Genomic DNA, 21,658 nt, shown 5'->3' on the forward strand with positions numbered 1-21,658 from the left:
TGATCTGGGATGTTCGATGGAAAAAAACTTTACACACTCTACGTTGTGTTTAGAAAAGGGTATGACGGTTAGACAAGTTTTATTCTTAGCGCTTCAGCCGGCAGTAGGAGGGAGAGGCGTTGAGTGGTAGAGATTCTCCTGCTAATCCAGGCCAGCTCAACTTCAGGTAATACAGAGATTCTTTATGTACATCTTAATGATAGAACAATACAGTAAGAGAAATACTTCAGGATAGAAAGCACTGAGTTCCTGGGGCGTTTTCTGTTTAATCCTGGCCCTCCTTCGATAAGGTGATATACAGGACCAGGGGCTTGATTAGTTCAAGAGAGTGGTTTTACCATGTTGTAATGCGCTTGACTCAGATCGAGCTTGGCTACTCGGTTTGAGTCAATCGTGTAGCCAAGTTATTTGAGTCGGTTAAAAGATTGGGCTTGGCTTTGAGTAAATCAAGTAACCGGGTAGTTTGAGTTAAGCAGTTTATATGGGTTTATTTGATTGAATCAAGCAACCAAGCCTGGAGTCAGTCAACCCATCATGCACACCCAAAGTGGTCAAGCTGGCCTACGCAGAGGGAAAGGTCAGAGAGAAAGGTGGATAAAGGCAGGAACATGTGCTTCCACAGATGTTGGGAGTGAATTGGGGAAGACTTCCTGGAGGAAGTGAGATTTCAATAAGTGGGGAGGGCTGAGGTCTGGCTTACTCTGTTGGGAAGGGAATTCCAGGCAGGGGAGTGCAAAAGAAATGGCCTTGGTCATGGAGTAGGGCAGGAGCGGCAGTTTAGGGTCAAGGGTCAACTCAGTATCCCTGCTCTACTCTTTCCCCCACCCCTAGTCTACTTTAATGACTGGAGGCTCCTCGTGGACTGTGCTGTGTTGTGTGTACTTCCCCACGTGCTTACGTGCTTACTCTGCACACAAGAAGCAGCATGGCCTAGTGGCAAGAGCCCAGGCTTGCGAGTCAGAGGACGTGGATTCTAATCTCGCCTCCGCCACTTGTCTGCTGTGTGACCTTGGGCAAGTCACTCCTTTTCTCTGTGCCTCAGTTGCCTCATCTGTAAAATGGGTATGTGAGCCCCACATGGGACAACCTGATGACCTGTCTCTGTCCCAGTGCTTAGAACAGTGGTTGGCACATAGTAAGTGCTTAACAAATACTATAATTGTTGTGATTATTATTATTATTACAAGAAGGGCTCAATAGATACCACTGACTGATTGATTGACTACTCCCGAGGGGAGCCCACAGAGGAGACACAGCCAACCGGCACCGTCCATTAGCACACTGGCCTCCGTAACCAGTCAACAGATCCCCCTGGGCTCTGGCTCAGAGCCAGGCTGGTACTCAGTGGAAAGAGCACGGGCTTTGGAGTCAGAGGTCATGGGTTCGAATCCCGGCTCCCCCATATGTCTGCTGTGAGACCTTGGGCAAGTCACTTAACTTCTCTGAGCCTCAGTTACCAATTCTGTAAAATGGGGATTAAGACTGTGAACCCCACATGGGACAACCTGATCACTTTGTTTCCCCCCCAGCGCTTAGAACAGTGCTTTGCACATAGTAAGCGCTTAACAAATGCCAACATTATTATTATTATTATTACAGCTTCCTTCCCCACTTAGCTAGAAGGCAGGACAGGTAGGGCCCACTAGAGTTGGTGGGATGGGGAGCCAGAGAGGACCTCCCTTAGGCGGGATAGGAATCTGGAGTTCACCTCGGGGCAATCAATCAATCACTCAGTCGATCAGCGGTATTTACCGAGGGTTTACTGCATGCAGACCACTGCGCTAAGCACTTGGGAAAGTACAGTACTACAGAATTGGTAAGCACAGTTCTTGCCTTCAAGGAGCTTACAGTCTAGTGGGGGAGGCTCCCTTCCCTCTCCTCCCTCCTTCAGCCGCCCAAAGCCCCTCAACTCTCCTCCAACCCCCTGGTTTCCTGGCTCAGTCCCACAGTCCCGGGCCGCGACTTGAGCGTGTGGTTTTCTGCGGGGAAAGGCCTTGGCCCCGGTGAGCCCTGCCCTGTGGGGAGGGCGAAGGAGAACGAGGGTTTGTGTTGGTCTCCCGCAGGCTGCAGCAGCTGGATGACGAAAACAGCGAGCTCCGGTCCTGCACCCCCTGCTTGAAGGCCAATATCGAGCGGCTAGAGGAGGTGAGGGAGCCCGCTCGGGCCCGGGGTGGGTAGGGGAGGTGAGGCAGGGTGGGGTGTTCCTCCCCAGGGCCCGTTGCCAGATTTTCCCAGTCAGGGAATGACCAGACTTGAGTCTCCTCTGAGCCCCGTAGGCTCTCTCCCCATGGTCCCACTCCTCCTGTCCCTCCAGTATTCAGACACCATCCATGGGCCGTAGGGTCCCAGAGATTTCTTTAAAGATCGAGCAGCCAGCAAGATCACGGTCTCTTACCCACAGCCGAGCTTCCCCGAGCATCAGGGGCTCGTCCACATGGGCTCCCTTGGAGTGCCCGGCGCTCATTCCCTCTCACCTCACGTCCCCGCCCCGGCCCAGCCCACACCACTGCCCGGAGAGCTGCTGTCAGGACGCCAGAGACCGCAGGATCTCCGGTGCCCCCGCCCCATCCCATCGCCGGCTTCTCCTTTCCGAGCGCCTCTGCCCAGACCGGATTCAGCTGGCTCCCTTTTCACAGTACTACCGCATCTGTCCCCTCACTGCCATCCCCTTCTCCCCCGCAACCCCCTCCGTGGGCGAGGGAGGAGGCAGAGCACCTCCAAGGAGGGATGCAGCCCCCCGCTTCCCCGCCCTGGCCACCAAGATGGACACCCCCATCCCACACCTGCAGGAGAAATGGGCACCAGAGTCAGGGGGTTTGCGGCCGAGGAAGTGGAAATCAATCAATCAGTGGTATTATTGAGCACTTACTATGTGCACAGCACTGTACTAAGCACTTGGGAGAGTACAACCCAAGGGAGATGTGAAAGATGTGTGAGTCATACGCTTTTCCTCTCGACACGCCTTTCCTCCCTCGTGGAAGTCCTCGCCCCGCGCTCCGGCCCCTCTGAGCCCCTTCTCCCCATCCTGTCATTTGGCCTTTCTCGGTTTTGGTTCTGTTTCATTCTGTAAATAGTGGCCCTTACGAGGGAGATCCTGGGCACTCTGGTGAAGGCACACATGCATGCGCAATCCTTCACACACACATTCCCACTCCCCCACAACTGTCCTACCCTGTGGAGGGGCGGCGAGGCCAGTCCTCCGAGCCAATTTCCCCGAGTCCCCGAGGGATGGAGAGAGTTAGGACGTCCCGGCCCGGCCGAGACAGGAGCTGGGGGACGCTTCGGGGCGGCCCGGTTCGGGGGTCGAGATCCCGGGCCCGACCACCTCGGTTTTCGGCAGGAGAAGCGGAAGCTTTTGGACAAGATCGAAGACCTCGCCGTCCAGCTCAGCGAGGAGCAGGACACCAAGAGGAAGATGGGCGACAGGCTGAGTCACGAGCGCCACCAGTTTCAGAAGGACAAGGAGTCGACCCAGGAGGTGAGGCGGGGGTCAGAGCCGGCCGGCCCGGGGCCTGAGTAGCCCAGGCTCGTCTCTCGGGGTCTCCCGGGGAGGGACCGGAGGCGGGGCGCGGGGTCCGGGCATCCCCCGCCAGCGCCTCCCCTCTGCTCCGCGTGCGCCGGCAGCTCATTGAGGACCTCCGCAAGCAGCTGGAGCAGCTGCAGTTGTTCAAGCTGGAAGCGGAGCAGCGGCGGGGCCGGAGCAGCAGCGTGGGGCTCCAGGAGTACCACAGCCGCACCCGCGAGAACGAGCTGGAGCAGGAGATCCGCAGGCTCAAGCAGGTGTTTGGGCCGCGGGGGCCCGGGAGGCCGACCCACCGGGCGGGGTGGGTGTGGAGGGACCACCCAAAACCCCCCAGAAGCAGCGAGGCCTACAGCCCGGGCCCGGGAGCCACAAGGACCTGGGGTCTAATCCCGGCTCCGCCACTTGTCTCCCGCGTGACCTGGGGCAAGTCACTTCACTTCTCTGGTCCTCCGTTACCTCATTTGCACAACGGGGATCAATCAGTCAGTCAGCAGTCTTGACTGAGCCTTTACTGTGTGCAGAGCACTGTGCTAAGAGCTGAAAACAGTCCCTGCCTCAAGGAGTTTACAGTCCAACAGCCCACTTGCCCCTCCGAGACACATCTCAGCACGTGGCCGGTTGTCGGAGGAGCCCCGGATGCCCTCCCGGGGGGCCGTCAGGGTGGGCCCGAGCGGTGCCAGGAAGCGAAGCCCTGGCCCTCGGCATCGGGTCGGGGAAGCGAAGCCAGAGGAAGCCGCCGGCACCGTCCGAGCCCCAGGCGTCGTGGCCGGGGAGATCGGCCTGGGGTCACCCCAGATGGGGGTCCGGGCTGCCTGAGGGGCCCACCGTCCTGGCCCCTGGGTGGGCGGAGGGTAGAAGTGCAGTCTGGGCCCACCCAGGGCGAGCGGGCGAGGCGCACGGCCTGCCTGGCGGATTGACGGCCCTCCGCCCATCTGCGTCACTCAGGATAACCGGAATCTCAAGGAGCAAAACGATGAGCTCAACGGGCAGATCATCAACCTCAGTATCCAGGGGGCCAAGAACCTCTTCTCCGCTTCATTCTCCGAGTCGCTGGCCGCAGAGATCAGCTCCGTCTCCCGCGACGAGGTAGGGCCGAGCCCAGCTCGGGTCCTGCCGGCCTCAGGCTTGGACCGGAGCCGCCTCCGCACGGGCGGGCCTGTTTGGGAGGAGGGGAGGGGGGCATTTGGAGTGTGTCTTCCCCTTCTCTGGCACCTCCCACTACCCCAATGTATGTGTGTGTGTGTGTGTGTGTGTGTGTGTGTATGCGTGTGTGTGTGTGAGCACATACATGTGTGCCCATGCAGACGTGGCCAGGACGGGGTGGAGGTGGGGATCAGGGGGCCGGGGCTGGGAGAGGCCCCAGGTGGCCCCGGGTAACGTTCCCCCCGTTCCCCGCTCCGCCCCGGCTCCGGCACAGCTGATGGAGGCCATTCAGAAGCAGGAGGAGATCAACTTCCGCCTGCAGGACTACATCGACAGGATCATCGTGGCCATCATGGAAACCAACCCATCGATCCTGGAAGTGAAGTAAGCGGCAGCAGCCCAGAGCGGCCCACCGGCCCCCAGGGAGCGGGGCGGGCGGGCTCTCCCTGGACTCCCGGGCAGGAGGAGGGCCCTGCGGGGGTGTGGACTCACCCAGAGCAATAGAAGAAGGACTCTCCCCTCCCCGCCACGCTTTGTCTTTTGCTGCCGTCATTTTCCGGCCCCGAGGGCTGAACCGGAGACCCTCCCGGGAAGGGGAGAAGATGAAGCCCCCCAAACCCCGCTCCCTGAATCTGAGGAGCGTGGCAGGGGAGCGGGGGACCCTGGGGGTGGCGATGGGCGGGGGTCCTCAGGGGAGCCCCAGGGCTCGGGGAGAGCAGTGGGCGGACATGAATTTGACCCAGCTGAAGCCGGCCTGGCCCCGCCTGGCCCTGCAGAATTCCCCAGGCGAAGGCAGGGAAGAGGGGGCCGGCTACCCCTCGACTTAATGAGATGTCCAAGGAGGGCTCGAGGGTCTGGGCGGGGGTCTCTTCAGGGCGGGGCAGCGTTCCTCCCGGCATCCCGGGGCTCCTTCCCCGGTCGCTAGGGGCTTTGGGTGGTAGGAACGGCAGGGAAACGAGACGCGCTTCTGTCTGGGCTGTGCTCTGAGGCCGCCCTCCTGCCCCGTGCCAGCCTCATCTCCATCCCCGAACCGACGCACTTCGCGTCCCCGGCACAGAGGGCTGGTCGGGCGCTCCGCGGGCGGAGGCCCCGCCGCCGTGGCATTCCTCCTTTCTTCCTCCCACTCTCCCCCCCGGACTTAGGGCCGAGGCACAGCTCCGTGGAGGGAAGGGGAAACGGAGAGAGCCGTAACCTTTCTGTGGCCGGAGGGGCAGCCCTCTCCTCATGCCTGTTCCGGCCCGAGCCGGCCGCCACGGCCCCCAAACTGGCGGTGTCCGGGCCCCCCACAACCTGGGGGGAATGATGGTCGGGCTGCCCGGCCCACCCCTTCCCGGGGGTTTGGGCTCGTGAGGACCCCAGGCTGGTCTGCGGGCAGAGCCCCGGTGCTGAGGTATGGACACATGGAGGAATCCTCCACAGCTGGGGTAGGGCACAAGCAGCCTTTTCCCTTCATTTGGTTTTCAGGTCGTCAAACGGGAAGGCTTTGCCCCCCACCCCCAACGGCCTTGCTCGCCTTCCCAGCTGAGGCGAGTAGAGCAGGAGTCAGATTCCCGTTCCCGGTCGAGGGAAGAGCATCCATTAGACAGGAAAGGCTTGCTTCTCCTAGAAGCTTACGCTTTTCTTAAGATCTGACCCTCCGACACCACCAACCCGAGCATTTTCTGGTAAAGAATGATCAGAGGGGGAGAGTCCAGTTGCAAACTGTTTTGAGAAGAGGTTTTCTTTGACCTCTACCCTGCCAGACCAGCGCAGACCCCCACTGTGAACCTCACCGAAGGCTGCAGTCCCCACGACTCCCACCCCCTCCTCCCAGACGGGCGTTCTTGACCAGACCACCCCACCCCTTTAGCCCCAGAGGGTCTCAAGGGGGTGGGGTATCCCGGCTTAGCCTTAGTTTTGACCCCGGCTTCTGTCACCGAGCGGGTTCCACTCGGAGACGCCAAGGGGGTTCCCTCTTTGAGGATGCGGTCGGGCAGAGGCCGCCAGCGGCGAGCCAGGGGCCCGGAGGGGCAGGGGAAGGAGGGAGGAACGATGATGTCTTACGGAGAAAATGGAAGAGACGGAAAAAAAAATCCAAAAGAGATACTCGGCCGGCCGGGGAAGGGCAGAGCCCGTTCGCGGATCCCCATCCAACTCTGTCAGGTTCTTCCAGCGACGTGGACCGGTCAGTAGTGACCCGTCCCAAACTGCCCCCGTCCCTCACCCGCTCCCCCCGCCCCCCAGACCTCTCAGTGAGCTCAGAAGCCCCGCGGGTCCCGGGGACGCGAGGGTCAAGATGGAACTCCTTCCCTCTTAAGGGCCCAGGGACCCTTCAGAGGGTGACCTGGTAACCCTGGCCCTCCCCACCCCACCCCCGTATTTCAGGAAGCTGTCTCGTGTTGTACATTTTGGGCGAAGCTTTGTGTGTAAATCAATGTATACTTGGAGGAGAAATTTTTCTATCTGTAGAGTAGGTATTTTTTATAGACTGGAGGGCGGTCAATTTTTTTAAAACTATCCGTGTACACACCTGAGCTATATAAATATATATATATATATGTATATGTACAAAATCTATAAATATCAGAGCGCTGCCTTCTCAACTTGGGGGCCCGTATCCCCAGTGACGCCCACTCCCCTCGTCCCTGCCGGGGTCACTAAGAGGTACTGTAACTGTAAATAGGAATCGCCGCCGGGAAAGGTTTCCGCACCGCGAACGGAGCACTGATTTGCACACACTGGCCACGCTTTCACCCCTGCGGAGAGCGCACTCCCCTCCACACACCCCCCAGCACCGGTGCTGGGAGTCCGGCCCGGGGAAAGGGCGGGGAGGGGATAGGGGACGTCCAGCCCGAGGGAAGAGAACCCGTGTTGTCTTAATGATGGACCGATTCTTTGTCTGATTAAAAGCTGTTCCCGACAAGGCCTGGAGGGCTGGTTCTTTGGGATAGAGGGAGCTTGGGGCAGGAGAGGGTGTCGGACGGACGGAGACTCGGTTCGGAGAGCCCGGGAGTCCTCTCCAGGTCGTGGCTTGCATCCGGCCTCTGAGCCATCGGAACCCTGCTCGGAATGATCCTTCCGATCGATGATCCCTGCGAAGGGGACCGCTTCCAGGTCAAGCGGGCGGCCCGGCCCAGGACCACCTCCAGGCTGACCAGGCTAGTGGTGAGGCTGGGGCCCTCTGCTCTGCTCTCAGCAGTGCCTCTGGCCTGAGACCCCCGCCCCGTCCACATAGGGCACTGACTGCAGCGAGTCCACCAGCTGACCCCTGGCAGCCCCTTAACCGGAATCGGTTCCTCTCATCCCGGCCAGAAAAGGAACCTCCCCCGGCCCCCAGCCTCCCAGCACGGGCTTGGGAGTCAGAGGACGTGGGTTCTAATCCCGGCTCCGCTGCTCGTCTGGTGTGTGACCTTGGGAAAGTCACTTTATGCTTCATTTTACCTCATCTGTCAAATGGGGATTAAAAGTGTGAGCCCCACGTGGGACAACCTGATTACCCTGTATCTACCCCAGCTCTTTGAACAGTGCTTGGCACAGAGTAAGCGCTTAACAAATACCATTATTATCATTATTGGTATCTCCAGTCTTCATTCCAGGTAGATGGGAGAGCTGCTTCTCCCTGAGCACAGGGTAAATTAGTTGGACAGCATCAGCAGCGTCCCTGGGAAAAAACAGCAGAAGTCCAAGGTGAAGGTGCTGCCCTCGAGGGGCTTACGGTCCAGTGGGAGCCCGGCCTCCCCAAACTGCCGGCCCATTCGGGACAAGGTGCGCGAGTGATAAATACCGAAGTGGCCAACGGAGTAAGCAGGAACACACAGATGTGTTTAGGAAGCTGAAGGGAGAGGGGGCTGGCGGGGGCAGAGAGGACCCTGAAGCCAAATCCGTGGGCCCAGCCAAGCTCAGGGTGGGCTGGGAGGATGGGGGGCTCCAAAAGGTAAGGCTGTTTCACCGAGGCCGTCATAGGCCCCCAATGGCCGGGGCTCTTCCCGCGGGAGTGACAGGAAGTGGCCGGGGCGGCCATGGGGGTGGGGCAGGTGTGGCGGGATTTGGGAGTTAGAGGAGGCCTGGGAATTCCCTCTGCTTGGCGCTGAGGACCGGCTGGCTCTAACTGGGAGCTCCGGGGACAAACGGGGGCAAACTGGACTTTCCAGAGGCCATGCTGAGGGAGCCGCGGAGTGGACAGGGCCCCAATTCATTCATTCATTTATTCAATCAATCGTATTTATTGAGCGCTTACTATGTGCAGAGCACTGTACTAAGCGCTTGGGAAGTACAAGTTGGCAACATACAGAGACGGTCCCTACCCAACGGCGGGCTCACAGTCTAGAAGGCTGCTGGGTGGAGGGGAGAAGTGGTGAAGAAGCTGCCCAGTTCAGCCATGGCCGCCCTCCCAAGAGAGTGCACACAGCTCCCCAATAACCAGCAGCCTTTTTAAGCGCAGCGAGCGGGTGACCGCGTGTGCATGCCCATGCATGCACGGACCTGTGGGTTTGTGTACACGTGCATGCCCATAGCTGTAGATGTGTGCACGCATTCATTCATTCAATGGTATTTATTGAGCGCTTCCTGTGTGCAGAGCACTGTACTAAGCGCTTGGGAAGTCCAAGTTGGCAACATATAGAGACGGTCCCTACCCAGCAGCGGGCTCACAGTCTGTGGGGGTGTGCTTGTGTGCCTGTGTTTGCAGGTGGAGAATTGGGAGGGGGCAGGGGGACGTGCCCATCTGCCCACGGGGAGCTGGGTGGCCTGGACTCTGTGCCTCAGTTTCCTCCTCTGTAAAATGAGACCCCTTTCCTGGCACTAGGTGGAGCCAAAGAGCCTGAAGGACGGTGCTGCTACTGCAGAGACCATCGGAAGAATAATGAGAATAATGACGGTATTAAGCGCTTACTATGTGCCAAGCACTGTTCTAAGCGCTGGGGTAGCTACAAGGTAATCAGGTTGCCCCACATGGGGCTCACAGTCTTAATCACCATTTTACAGATAAAGTAACTGAGGCACAGAGAAGTGACTTGCCCACAGACCCACGTCCTTGACTCCTAAGCCCGGGCTCTTTCCACTGAGCCACGCTGCTTCTCTGAGAATGATGGTGATGATGATAATATATGCCTCTCTTCCTGCCTCCAGATCCCACCCCAACCCCTGACTGAATCAACACCCCGCCCCAGGCTACCGAGGGGCTGAGTCCCCCCGGGGAGCCCCATCTCCAGCCCCTCTGGCTTCAATCCCCTCACTTCCAGAGAAGGGCAGGCAAATCGATCCGTCAGTGGTATTTATTGAACGCTTACTACGTGCAGAGCATTCAACGCAACAGAATTAGCAGACACATTCCCTTCCCACAACGCGCTTACAGTCTAGAGGATGATAATATAAATAGACAATTGATTGTATAATTTGAAGATCTACACATAAGTGCGGTGGGATTGGGGTTGGGGTGAGGTGGGGTGAATATCAAATGTCTGAAGGTCACAGATCCGGGTGCAGAGACGACGCAGACTGGAAGACCTTGGCAGGGGAGGGATGGAAGAGGAGGTTCAGCTGGGACCCCCGAGAAGCCTGGAGGGGTCCCCGACTCTAAGGGGTGGGCCGGGTTGAGCTCCGACCCCTTTTGGAGAAGGGATTTGGACGAGGGCTCTGATCTCAAGGCCCAGTTGGATTTCGTTTCCGGCCTTGGCCCTGCCCCCGCCTCCGGGGACCCCTCCGTCGGTCCATCCGTCCATCCGCCTGACTGGAAGTCGTCCCGCTCTCCAGGAAGTCGGCGGTTGCCGTAGGAGCCCTGCCCGGTTCACGCAGAGCTGGGGGAAGGTGAGTGAGAGAGAAGCGGCGGCGGGGCCTGGTGGAAATAGCTCGGGCCCGGGAGTCAGAAGACCTGGGTTCTAGTCCTGGCTCCACCATTCGTCTGCTGTGTGACCTGGGGCAAGTCACTTCACTTCTCTGTGCCTCAGTTACCTCATCTGTAAAATGGGGATTAAGACTTTGAGCCCTGCGTGGGACAACCTGATTACCCCCAGCGCTTAGAACAGTGCTTGGCACATAGTAAGCGCTTAACAAATACCATATTATTATTATTATCCCTGTCTCTCTCCATCCAGTGATCCAGCAAGGACATCCACAAACCATTGGGATAATAATAATTATTACTATGGTATTTGTTAAGCACTTACCAGGCACTGTATTAAGCACTGGGGCAGGTACAAGCAAACCAGGTTGGACACAGTCCCTGACCCAGGTGGGGCTCACAGTCTCCACCCCAATTTTACAGATGAGGTAACTGAGGCCCAGAGAAGTAAACTGACTTACCCAAGGTCACGCTGCAGACAAGTGGGGGACCTTCTGTCTCCCAGGCCCGTGCTCTATCATTCATTCAATTGTATTTATTGAGCGCTTACTGTGTGCAGAGTACTGTACTAAGCGCTATCCACAACGCATTGCTGCTTGTCACGAGCTGGAGGGTGATAGCAGCGGTGTAGGGTGGAACACAGCAAGAAAGATGCGGTCGGGGTCTTGGGCTCAAAGAAGCCCACGATGTTTTGGGTTATTCCCACACAACCGGTGGGGACATTTTTCAGAAGATAGCAGGGCAGGGCAATGGGGGTGACCGGAAAGGAAGCCCAGGGCTCCCGCTCTGAGGTCCGGGGGCCCATTTGTGCGTTGGGACACGTGGGCATATCTCATCCACGCCCTGCAGGGAATCAGGGTTAGGTTTGGCACCCCGGGCCTGGGTTGCAGGACAAGAGAAGCAGGAACCAACCCAACCTTGATTCATTCCCCCATCCCTTTCCGGGAGCTGCTGGGGAAGGTGAAGTCATTGGAAATTCCCCAATCTATAGGTCCGCGGGTATGCGCGTGTGCTTATGAAAGCACCCTCGAAACCGGACGCAGGTTGGGGAGGGATTGGGAAAGGCTCTGGAAGCAGGGGGATGGATGGGATGACCTCTCAGAGGCAGAGGCCGCTCCTACCGGGCCCAGCAGAACCAGGCTTGGGGGGCGGAGGGCAGGAGGGTGGGGAGCCTGCGTGTGTAGCGGGGGAGGAATAATAATAATGATGACATTTGTTAAGCTCTTACTATGTGCGAAGCACTGTTCTAAGCACTGTGGGGGGATACAAGGTGATCAGGTTGTACCACGGGAGGCTCACAGTCTTAATCCTCGTTTTCCAGATGAGCTAACTGAGGCTTATTCATTCAATCGTATTTATTGAGCACTTACGGTGTGCAGAGCTCTGTACTAAACGCTTGGGAAGTACAAGTTGGCAACACATAGAGACGGTCCCTACCCAACAACGGGCTCACAGTCTAGAAGGGGGAGACAAACAACAAAACAAAACAAGTAGACAGGGGTCAATGCCAACAGAATAAATAGAATTATAGCTATACACACATCATTAATAAAATAAATAGAATAGTAAATATGTACAAGTAAAATAAATAATCTGTACAAACATACATACAGGTGCTCATGAGGCTCAGAGAAGGAACTTACCCAAATAATAATGATGGCATTTGTGAAGCATTTACTATGTGCAAAGCACTGTTCTAAGCGCTGGGGGGTTACGAGGTTATCAGGTTGTCCCACGTAGGGCTCACAGTCTTAATCCTCGTTTTCCAGATGAGGTGACTGAGGCTCAGAGAAGTAACTTGCCCTAATAATAATGATGGCATTTGTGAAGCACTTACTATGTTCAAAGCACTGTTGTAAGCGCTGGGGGGATACGAGGTGATCAGGTTGTCCCACATGGGGCTCGCAGTCTTAATCCTCATTTTCCAGATGAGGTAACTGAAGCTCAAAGAAATAACTTGCCTTAATTATAATGATGGCATTCGTGAAGCACTATGTTCTGAGGTAACGGAGGCTCAGAGAAGTCAAGTAACTTGCCCAAAGTCACACAGCTGACAAGTGGCGGAATGGGGGTGGGGGGCTGGAGCCGCCTGCTGACAGGGGACACGGGCTGGGGGTGATGTGTGTGTTTGGGGGGCAGGGGGTGGCCCCCTGGGCGTCAGTAAAGCCTGGACTGTGGGATAATAATAATAATGACGTTTGCTAAGTGCTTACTATGTGCCAAGCACTGTTCTAAGGGCTGGGAGGGATAATAATGATAATGATGGCATATGATAAGCGGTTACTATGTGCAAAGCACTGTTCTAAGCACTGGGGGGATACAAGGTGATCAGGTTGTCCCACGTGGGGCTCACAGTCGTAATCCCCATTTTATAGATGAGGGAACTGAGGCTCAGAGAAGTTAAGTGACTTGCCCAAGGTCACACAGCAGACATGTGGCAGAGCCGGAATTCGAACCATGACCTCTGACTCCAAAGCAGGGCTCTTTCCACTGAGCCACGCTGCTTCAGGCGATCGGGTTGTCCCATGTGGGGCTTCCTTACAGTCTTCACCCCCACCTTCCCGATGAGGTAACTGAGGCCCAGAGAAGTGAGCCAAAGTCCCACAACTGACAAGTGGCGGGGTTAGGATTCGAACCCATGACCTCTGACTCCCAAGGCCGGGCTCTTTCCACTGAGCCACGCTGCTTCAGGCGATCGGGTTGTCACACGTGGGGCTTCCTTACAGTCTTCACCCCCACTTTCCAGATGAGGTAACTGAGGCCCAGAGAAGTGGGCCAAAGTCCCACAACTGACAAGTGGCGGGGTGGGGATTCGAACCCATGACCTCTGACTACCAAGGCCGGGCTCTTTCCACTGGGCAACAATGCTTCCCTGGGATGTGGGGGTGACAGTCAATGGAGCCGAGGTGGGGGGTGAGGGAGCGATGGCGGCCACAGGCTGATCCTGAGGGGCTTCTCTGGGCCTGGGACGGGGGCGACGCCTGCCCCCAAAGGATGCCGGGAAAAGAGCAGCTGTTACCAGGGGGAGCGAACACGGCCGAATGAATGACTAACTAGGACCGGTCAAGGGGACGACCTCCTCGGAGGGGGCTGTATGTACTTCCCAAGCGCTTAGTACAGTGCTCTGCACACCATAAGCGCTCAATAAATACGACTGAATGAATGAATGGGGCTGAGGAAAGGATGGGGCCGCCTCCCGCACGACCTGAGGCACCGCCCCCCCACCCTGAGGCCCAGCCGCCGGGCATTCTGGGAGTTGTAGTTCCCACCTCTCGTCCCCGCCAGATTCCTCCCCCAGTGGGGACTACAACTCCCAGCATGCCGGGCGGCCCCGCGGCCTTCTGGGACTTGTAGTCCAAGCGCGCGCGCGCGCGCCTCTCGGCGGCCCGCGCGCCGTAGCCGCCGGGGCGGCCTAGCAGGAGCTACGCTACGGAGGCGGCGGAAGGAGGGCGGCCGTCGAGGGCGCTGAGGGAAAAAAAGAGTTTCTAGGCTACCCGCTCCCTTCCCTTTCCCTCCGGAGGCCCAAGTTGTGGAGCGGCGGAGGTGAGTGTGTGTCTGTGTGTGGGTTTGTGTGTTTGTGTGGTGAGGGGAGGGGTCCCCCCCCACAGACCCTCCCCCATCCTGAGGAGGAGGGGGGGGACCCCAAATTACGAACGACCATCATCATCATCATCCTAATTGTGGTACCATTTGCCCCCTCCCAAGCGCTTAGTGCACCGCTCTGCACCCAGGAAGCGCTCAGTAAGTAATGGGAACGACGGTATTTGTTAAGCGCTTACTACGTGCCAAGCCCTGGGGGGGATGATGATGATGATGATAGTATTTATTAAGCGCTTACTATGTGCAAAGCACCGTTCTAAGCGCTGGGGGGTTACAAGGTGATCAGATGGTCCCAAGGGGGGCCTCCCAGTCGTCATCCCCATTTGACAGATGAGGGAACTGAGGCCCAGAGAAGTGAAGCGACTTGCCCAGAGTCACCCAGCTGACAGTTGGCGGAGCCGGGATTTGAACCCACGACCTCCGACTCCAAAGCCCGGGCTCTTTCCACTGAGCCACGCTGCTTCTCTACAAGGATACGAGGTCATCAGGCGGTCCCACGTAGGGCTCACAGGCTTCGTCCCCCTTTATATGTTGCCAGCTTGTACTTCCCAAGCGCTTAGTACAGTGCCCTGCACACAGCAAGCGCTCAAATACGATTGATTGACTTTCCAGGTGAGGGAACTGAGGCCCAGAGAATAATGAGGGCATTTGTTAAGCGCTTACTATGTGCACAGTTCATTCAATCATATTTCTTGAGCGCTTGCTGTGTGCAGAGCACTGTACTAAGCGCTTGGGAAGTACAAGTTGGCAACATATAGAGATGGTCTCTACCCAACAACGAGCTCACAGTTTAGAAAGGTTCTGTCAGTTGTCTGCTTTGTGACCTTGGTTAAGTCACTTCACTTCTCTGGGCCTCAGTTCTCTCATCTGTAGATTGGAGATTAAGACTTTGAGCCTCATGTGGGACATGGGCTGTCTCCAAACTGAGATTTTATATCTACCCTTGAGCTTAATACCGCGCCTGGCACATGGAAGGTGCTTAACAAGACCGTAAGCTCGTTGTTGGCAGGGAATGGATCTGTTATATTCTTATATTCATTCATTCAATCGTATTTATTGAGTGCTTACTGTGTGCAGAGCACTGTACTAAGCACTTGGGAAGTACAAGTTGTTCTAAGCGCTGGCTGACAAGCGACGGACCCGGGATTAGAACCCATGACCTCGGATTCCCAAGCCCGGGCCCTTGCCACTAAGCCACAATGCTTCTCATACGATGGAATGAATTTGTTAAGCGACTGCTGTGTTTCCAGCCACTGTACTAAGCGCTGGGGTGGATATAAGAATAATAATAAGAATAATGGTCTTTATTAAGCGTGAGCCTGTTGTTGGGTAGTGACCATCTCTAAGCGCTTAATACAGTGCTCTGTACACAGTAAGCGCTCAATAAATACGATTGAATGAATACTATGTGCCAAACACTGTTCTAAGCACTTGGGTAGGTACAAGTTGATCAGGTTGTCCCACGGGGGGCTCACAGCCTTCATCCCCATTTGACAGATGAGGGAACTGAGGCACCCTCGTCGTGTATATGTTAGAGAAGCAGCGTGGCTCAGTGGAAGGAGCCTAGGCTTAGGAGTCAGCGGTCGTGGGTTCAAATCCTGACGTAGCCACTTGTCAGTTGTGGGACTTTGGGCAAGTCACTTAACTTCTTTGTGCTTCAGTTACCTCATCGGTAAAATGGGGATTAACAAGACTGTGAGCCCCATATGGGACAACCTGATTACCTTGTATCTTTCCCGGCCCTTAGAACAGTGATTTGCACATAATAAGCGCTAAACAAATGCCATTATTATTATTAAGTGACTTGCCCAAAGTCACACAACTGTTAAGCCGGGGAACTGGGATTAGAACCCACTACCTCTGACTCCCAAGCCTGGGCTCTTTCCACTAAGCCACGCTGCTTGTCTAATAATAATAATTGCGTATTTGTTAAGTGCCAACTGTGTGGCCTGCCACTGTACTAAGCACTGGGGTGCATACAATAATAATAATAAGGGTGTTTGTTAACCACCTTCTATGTGCCAATCACTGGTTTTTTTATGGCATTTATTAAGCGCATACTATGTGCAAAGCACTGTTCTAAGTGCTGGGGAGGTTACAAGGTGATCAGGTTGTCCCACGTGGGGCTCACAGTCTTCATCCCCATTTTACAGATGAGGGAACTGAGGCCCAGAGACGTGAAGTGACTTGCCCAAAGTCAAAGCCAAGAACTGTTTTAAGCGCTGGAGTAGCTTCAAGTTAGGTTGAAGACAGTCCCTGTCCCACATAGGACTCAAACCCTTAATCCCCATTTTACAGATGAGGGAATTGAGGCCTGGAGGAAATGAAGTGACTTGCCCAAGGTCACACAGCAGGCAGGTGGGCTGTGGGTTTGTATTCCTGCTCTGCCACTTGTTAGCTGAGTGACGTTGGGCAAGTCACTTCACTTCTCTGGGCCTCAGTTCCCTCATCTGTAAAGTGGGGATTAAGACTGTGAATCCCACGTGGGACCAACTGATTACCTTATATCTACCCCAGCGCTTAGAACAGTGCTTTGCATGTAGTAAGCGCGTAACAAATACCATCATTATAATTACTATTAGGTGGTTGAGTGGGGATTAGAACCCATGACCTTCCGACTCCTAGGCCAGGACGGCAGGATGTCTGCTGGCATTGCCCTCTTCCCCCTCTTTGGGTGGGCCTCAGTTTCCCCTTCCGCCCTCGGGAAACCTCAGAGAAGGTGCCAAGGGCCCCCAAAGAAACCCCCAGGGTCGCGGTGGCGGGGATGCCAGGGTCCCCTGCCGCCCCTGGCATCGGGGCTTTCTCATTTCCCAGCCTCGATGTCGTGCCAGCCTCGATGTCGTGCCAGCCCTGGCCGGTGTCCAGCGTGAACCCTGAGGTGCCCGTGTGAGACCCCAAGCCAGGGAGGTGGGACGCAAAGTCGGGGTACAGTCAGGTTGACCAGACTGGCAGAGCCCGGTGACCCTAAAGAGGGTCACAATTTCCGCTCAGGGGTGCTCAGCTCCGCCGCCAATGTCCCGGAAATGGGGAAACTTGGGAGTCGGTTCTGGAAGTCGGGGTAGGTCTGTCCGGTGGAGGGGGCTTCGGCTGGTCCGCGTGGGGAAGAGCGCCGTACGACTTCGGATCGGCGACTCGGTTTCCGGCTGGGCAGGGACACCCCATCATCTCAACCCTGGGGCCTCCAAAATTACTTATAATAATAATAATGATGGTATTTGTTAAGCACTTACTATGTGCAAAGCACTGTTGGGATACAAGGTGATCAGGTTGTCCCATGGGGGGCTCACAATCTTAATCCCCACTTTCCAGATGTGGGAACTGAGGCCCAGAGAAGTAAAGTGAAGTCAGCAGACACGTGGCGGAGCCGGGATTAGAACCCATGACCTTTTGACTCCCAAGCCCGTGCGCTGTCCACTACACCAGGCCGCTTCTAGCAGATATTTGGGGTTTGGGGGGTCGGGGGCGGGCATGGAGGGTGTCCAGTCACCAGCGGGCAGGCCCCAGTACTCCACCCGTTCGCACACCGTTGCCCAGTGGAAGGAGAGTCTGGAGGCAAATCCTGTCGGACGCCAGCATCTGCTGGGGGGTGTGGATTGGGAGGTGGGCTCCCTCTGGATTGGATGTGGGTGGGGGGGGGAGTCCCCCTGGATAGGGAGTTAGGCTCCCCCATATCAGGAGAGGGGCTCCCCTGGAAGAGGGAGAGGGTCTCCCTCCGTATCGGGAGGTGGGCTCCCCCAGATTCCAGGCCTCCCAGATTTAATTCTCTGGAGGAAGACTTAGATTCCCTCTTCTCTCTTCCTGTCCCGAGTTCCCTCTAGCTTCTTATCATCCCCATGCACCTTATCTTTTGGCCCCCGGCCTGCCCCTGGTGGGGCCTGGGGGCCCTGGGCCTTATCTCCCGGAGAGTGAGGGTCTCTGTAGCTATTCCTGGACCAGTGACTGAAAGGGGAAGTACTTAACCTCTGACCTCAGCATCCCTATCTGTAAAAAGGGGCTAAAAACACCCCTCTTCCTCCTCCCAGTGTGGGAACTGGCCACATCGGCTCTTGGGGAGAGAAGTGGAGCTGGTTTGGGCCAGATCGGTTGCAAACCTGATTTAGATCGGTGTAAGCAACACCACGGGCCTCTGTGGCGTATATACGCCTTTGGAAAAGTCGCTTGAAGAGGGGCCTTTCAGTACACTAAGGTGTTCTTGGTCGGCACAGGGAAGGGGCCTAAGCCCGTTACAGCGGTGGAGACCCCACCGAAAGGCAGGGTGGCCGCGGGAGGAGTCGGAAGGTCCGGGGGTCACTGGGTGAAGATGATGCTGCTTGATCTTTTCCCTCCCCTCTCCCCCCAAAGCCCGGGCACACACCTCGTCCTCAAGGACAAGGATGAGGCTGCATCCGTCTCACTTCACCTGTGAGGGAGGGACCAGAAGGCTCCTTCTCCCTTCCGGGATCAGCGGACCAGAAATATTCCCCGCTGCCTGCGGAGGGTCGGGACACGGGCCGGACGGGGACTGGGGCCAGGCCCGGGTGCCTCTGCCAGCCTCCCGGCCCCCGTCAGCTCGGGGTCCTGATATCTTGTCCCCCCCGAGTGGGCAGGGGAGCCTGGGCCATGCCCTGGGTTCGGAGGGGGAAGATCAGCGTGGGAATCCAATCGATCCGATTGATGGGAGAGAGAGGATCTGGGAGAGGCCAGACTCCCCGCGGGAGTGTGTGTGTGTTTGTGTGACCTCTCCTCCGCTATCTTCCTTCCTGCATTGTTATCTTGGACTGCTGCAGTGGCAGAACCGGGAGCCCGTTGGACACGGCGGCGTCCAGTGGGACAGACTGGCCGGCCAGAGACTTCCGGCTGCCCTTCTTTAGGAAGCTCAGGGAAACTTGGCATCACCTGGGCCCCTTCCCCTTCTCCCTCTGACTAGCCCATCCCCGTCCCTCTGGTCCGTGCCCAGGTTGGAACTCGCCGGGAGATGCTGGGAGGGAGGGTCGGACCCCTTCCCTGTCTTAGCCCGGGGCTCACCCTCTTAGAGGGAGCAAGAGCAGGGATCTTTTCTCCCCGTTTTACACATGGGGAGACTGAGGCTCAGCAAGGTAAAGCGATTTGCCCCAAGTCACCCAGCGGGCCGAGGGCAGAACCGAGATAAGAGCCAGGGTCTTCTGACTCCTTTCACTGGGCCGCACTGCCTCTGTTCCCGTGCTTCCAAAGCCGTTTCTCCTTCTCCCTCTGCCCACTGATATGTAATACAACCCAACGGGGCTAATGATGATGACGACGGTATTTGTTAAGCACTTACTGTGTGCCAAGCACCGTTCTAAGCGGCGGATAGTAATAATGACAACAGTAGTGACTGTGGTAGTTGTTAAGCTCCCTGTAGACTGTAAGCTCCTTGTGAGCAGCCAACACGTCTGCTAACATGTATTCTCCCAAGCATTTAAGACACAGTAAGCACTCAGTAAATACCGTTGACTGATTAAGCGCTTATAGTTTGTCAAGCACGGAGCTAAGTGCTGGGGTAGATACAAGGCAATCAGGTCGGACAAACCTCTCATCCCAAATGGGGGTCACGGCCTAAGGAAGAGGGAGAACAGGTAATTAGTCCACAGTTTAAAGGGGAGGAAACTGAAAGGCGTAGAAGTGAGGTGACTCATCCAAGGGCACCCAGCAGATCGTGGCGGAACGAGAGTTAGGACCCAGGTGCTCGGCCTCCCAGGCCGGGGCACTTAAATAAATAAATAATAATGTTGGTATTTGTTAAGTGCTTACTATGTGCAAAGCACTGTTCTAAGAGCTGGGGGGATACAAGGTGATCAGGTTGTCCCACGTGGGACTCACAATCTTAATCCCCGTTTTACAGATGAGGAACTGAGGCACAGAGAAGTTAGGCCACTTGCCCCTAGTCGCACAGCTGACAAATGTCAGAGCTGGGATTCGAACCCATGACCTCTGACTCCCAAGCCCTTGCTCTTTCCACTGAGCCACGCTGCTTCTCTAACCACGCTGCTTCCAACCAAACCACGCTGCTTCTTCGTGAGCTTCGGCAGGGGCAGCTGGGAGGGAGCTTCTCAAGGGGACCCCCCCCACCCACCCAAGACAGCCCTCTGGATCTGGAAGCGCGGGCTTCTCTCCGAAAGTGTGGCCTTCTCTCCGCTCCCACCCCAGCATGGGGGCTGTGGGGCTGGGCCGTTTGGCTCCATCGTGGGCTAACCAGGTCTGCCCATCACTCATTCTCCCTGCCCGGTACTGGATGGGGCAGCCGACCTCCTGGGCAGGAGGCATTCACCCGGCCCCCGCCAGAGAGTTTGTCCGAGAGGGCTCGGCGCTCCGGGCTTCGTTCCAGTGGTCGACAGGGTCCCCTTTCCGGTGGGACCCTGGATCCCATACCTTCCCCCGTCCTGGCTGTACATCCCTCCAACAGGGGCTCCGGCAACCGCCCCCTCCCCAGCCCTGGCCCTCCACCCGTTCCCGTTCCCCCCCTGCCACGGGTGGTCCTCGGTGCCGGTGGCCCAGCCTCCAAACAAATCCCCGGGGGACCTCCGGGATCGGAAACCGTTTCCGGAAATCCAGTCAGCCGGACCTCCGCGGGGAGTGGCCCAGCTCCCAGCCGGACGCTCAGCCCAGACACGCAGGCGGCCGAAGGACGGCTGGGCCGAGCATGCGGGCACTGTACTGAGCGCTTGCAGGAGCTGGTGGCTACGATCTATGCCTTCTCCTCCTCCTCATTATCATTAGTGGTTTTATTGAGCACTTACTGTGTGCAGAACAGCCACCGGGCTTCCTGGGGTGTCGAGGAGGCCTCGCTCTGCGGCCACTTTCCTCGTTCCCATCGGGGCAGTGGAAAGCAGGGTGGGATGGAAGCCACCCCAGAGCGCGGGGCAGGAGAGCTGAGGTGGCTTCCGAAGGGACGGGAGGCACGCCGCCAGTGGCTTTTATCCCTGGCACGGGGAGCAGTACGGGAACAGACCCTCTGTGGCAGGTGGGAAGGTGGCGGTTTCCGTGGACACTTCTGTCGGCAGCCGCGGAGGGGTCTGAGAGCCTCTGAGGGGGCAGCTTTTATCCTCGGCCTAAGTAATCTCTCTCATCTTCCCAGAGCACGTCCCCCCCACTGTCCTCTCCACACTCCCGGGCTTATTAGTCATTTCTGTCCGTGGCGACCCACATTCTCCACTATTTAAGCATTTACTCGTCTACATGACCATTTTTTCTTGCTCTTTCTGAAAGCAGTTTTGGGCCTGTCTCCCCCATCTCCCTGTCAGCTCCTTGAGTGCAAGGATCATGCCTTCTGACTCTGCTATACTCTCCTAAGCACTTAGTATCGTGCTGTGCACAGAGGAAGTGCTCAGTAAATACCATGGATCGAGGGGAAGGAGGGTGGTGATAGACTGGTCAATGCAAAATCCTTCTTGCTTCTTAAGGGCAGGGGCTATGCCTACTTACTCGAGAAGGAGCGTGGTTTAGAGGAAAGAGCCCGGGCTTGGGAGTCAGAGGTCATGGGTTCTAATCCCGCCTCCGCCACTCATCAGTTGTGGGACTTTGGGCAAGTCACGTAATTTCTCTGTGCCTCAGTTACCTCATCTGTAAAACGGGAATAA

General features: G+C 56.8%; 1 protein-coding gene across 8 annotated transcripts in view; it reads left to right on the plus strand.

Annotated features, from left to right (window-relative positions):
* LOC119942875 (calpain-15-like) overlaps nucleotides 1-21,658 on the plus strand; it is a 161,583-nt gene that overhangs the window by 105,460 nt on the left and 34,465 nt on the right. For 5 of the 8 annotated variants that reach the window (XM_038763897.1, XM_038763899.1, XM_038763901.1 and 2 more), the window contains 5 exons: nucleotides 2,064-2,145; nucleotides 3,341-3,478; nucleotides 3,625-3,780; nucleotides 4,469-4,609; nucleotides 4,941-5,050. In XM_038763897.1, coding sequence (XP_038619825.1) covers nucleotides 2,064-2,145; nucleotides 3,341-3,478; nucleotides 3,625-3,780; nucleotides 4,469-4,609; nucleotides 4,941-5,050 — 627 coding nt within the window. Of the gene's footprint in view, nucleotides 1-2,063; nucleotides 2,146-3,340; nucleotides 3,479-3,624; nucleotides 3,781-4,468; nucleotides 4,610-4,940; nucleotides 5,051-10,410; nucleotides 10,451-13,942; nucleotides 14,028-21,658 lie in introns of those variants that run through there. The other 3 variants (XM_038763898.1, XM_038763905.1, XM_038763904.1) reach the window with 3 other exon arrangements.

This window comes from Tachyglossus aculeatus, chromosome 21 (genome assembly GCF_015852505.1).
Source record: "Tachyglossus aculeatus isolate mTacAcu1 chromosome 21, mTacAcu1.pri, whole genome shotgun sequence".
In the NCBI taxonomy this organism is placed as follows: Eukaryota; Metazoa; Chordata; class Mammalia; order Monotremata; family Tachyglossidae; genus Tachyglossus; species Tachyglossus aculeatus.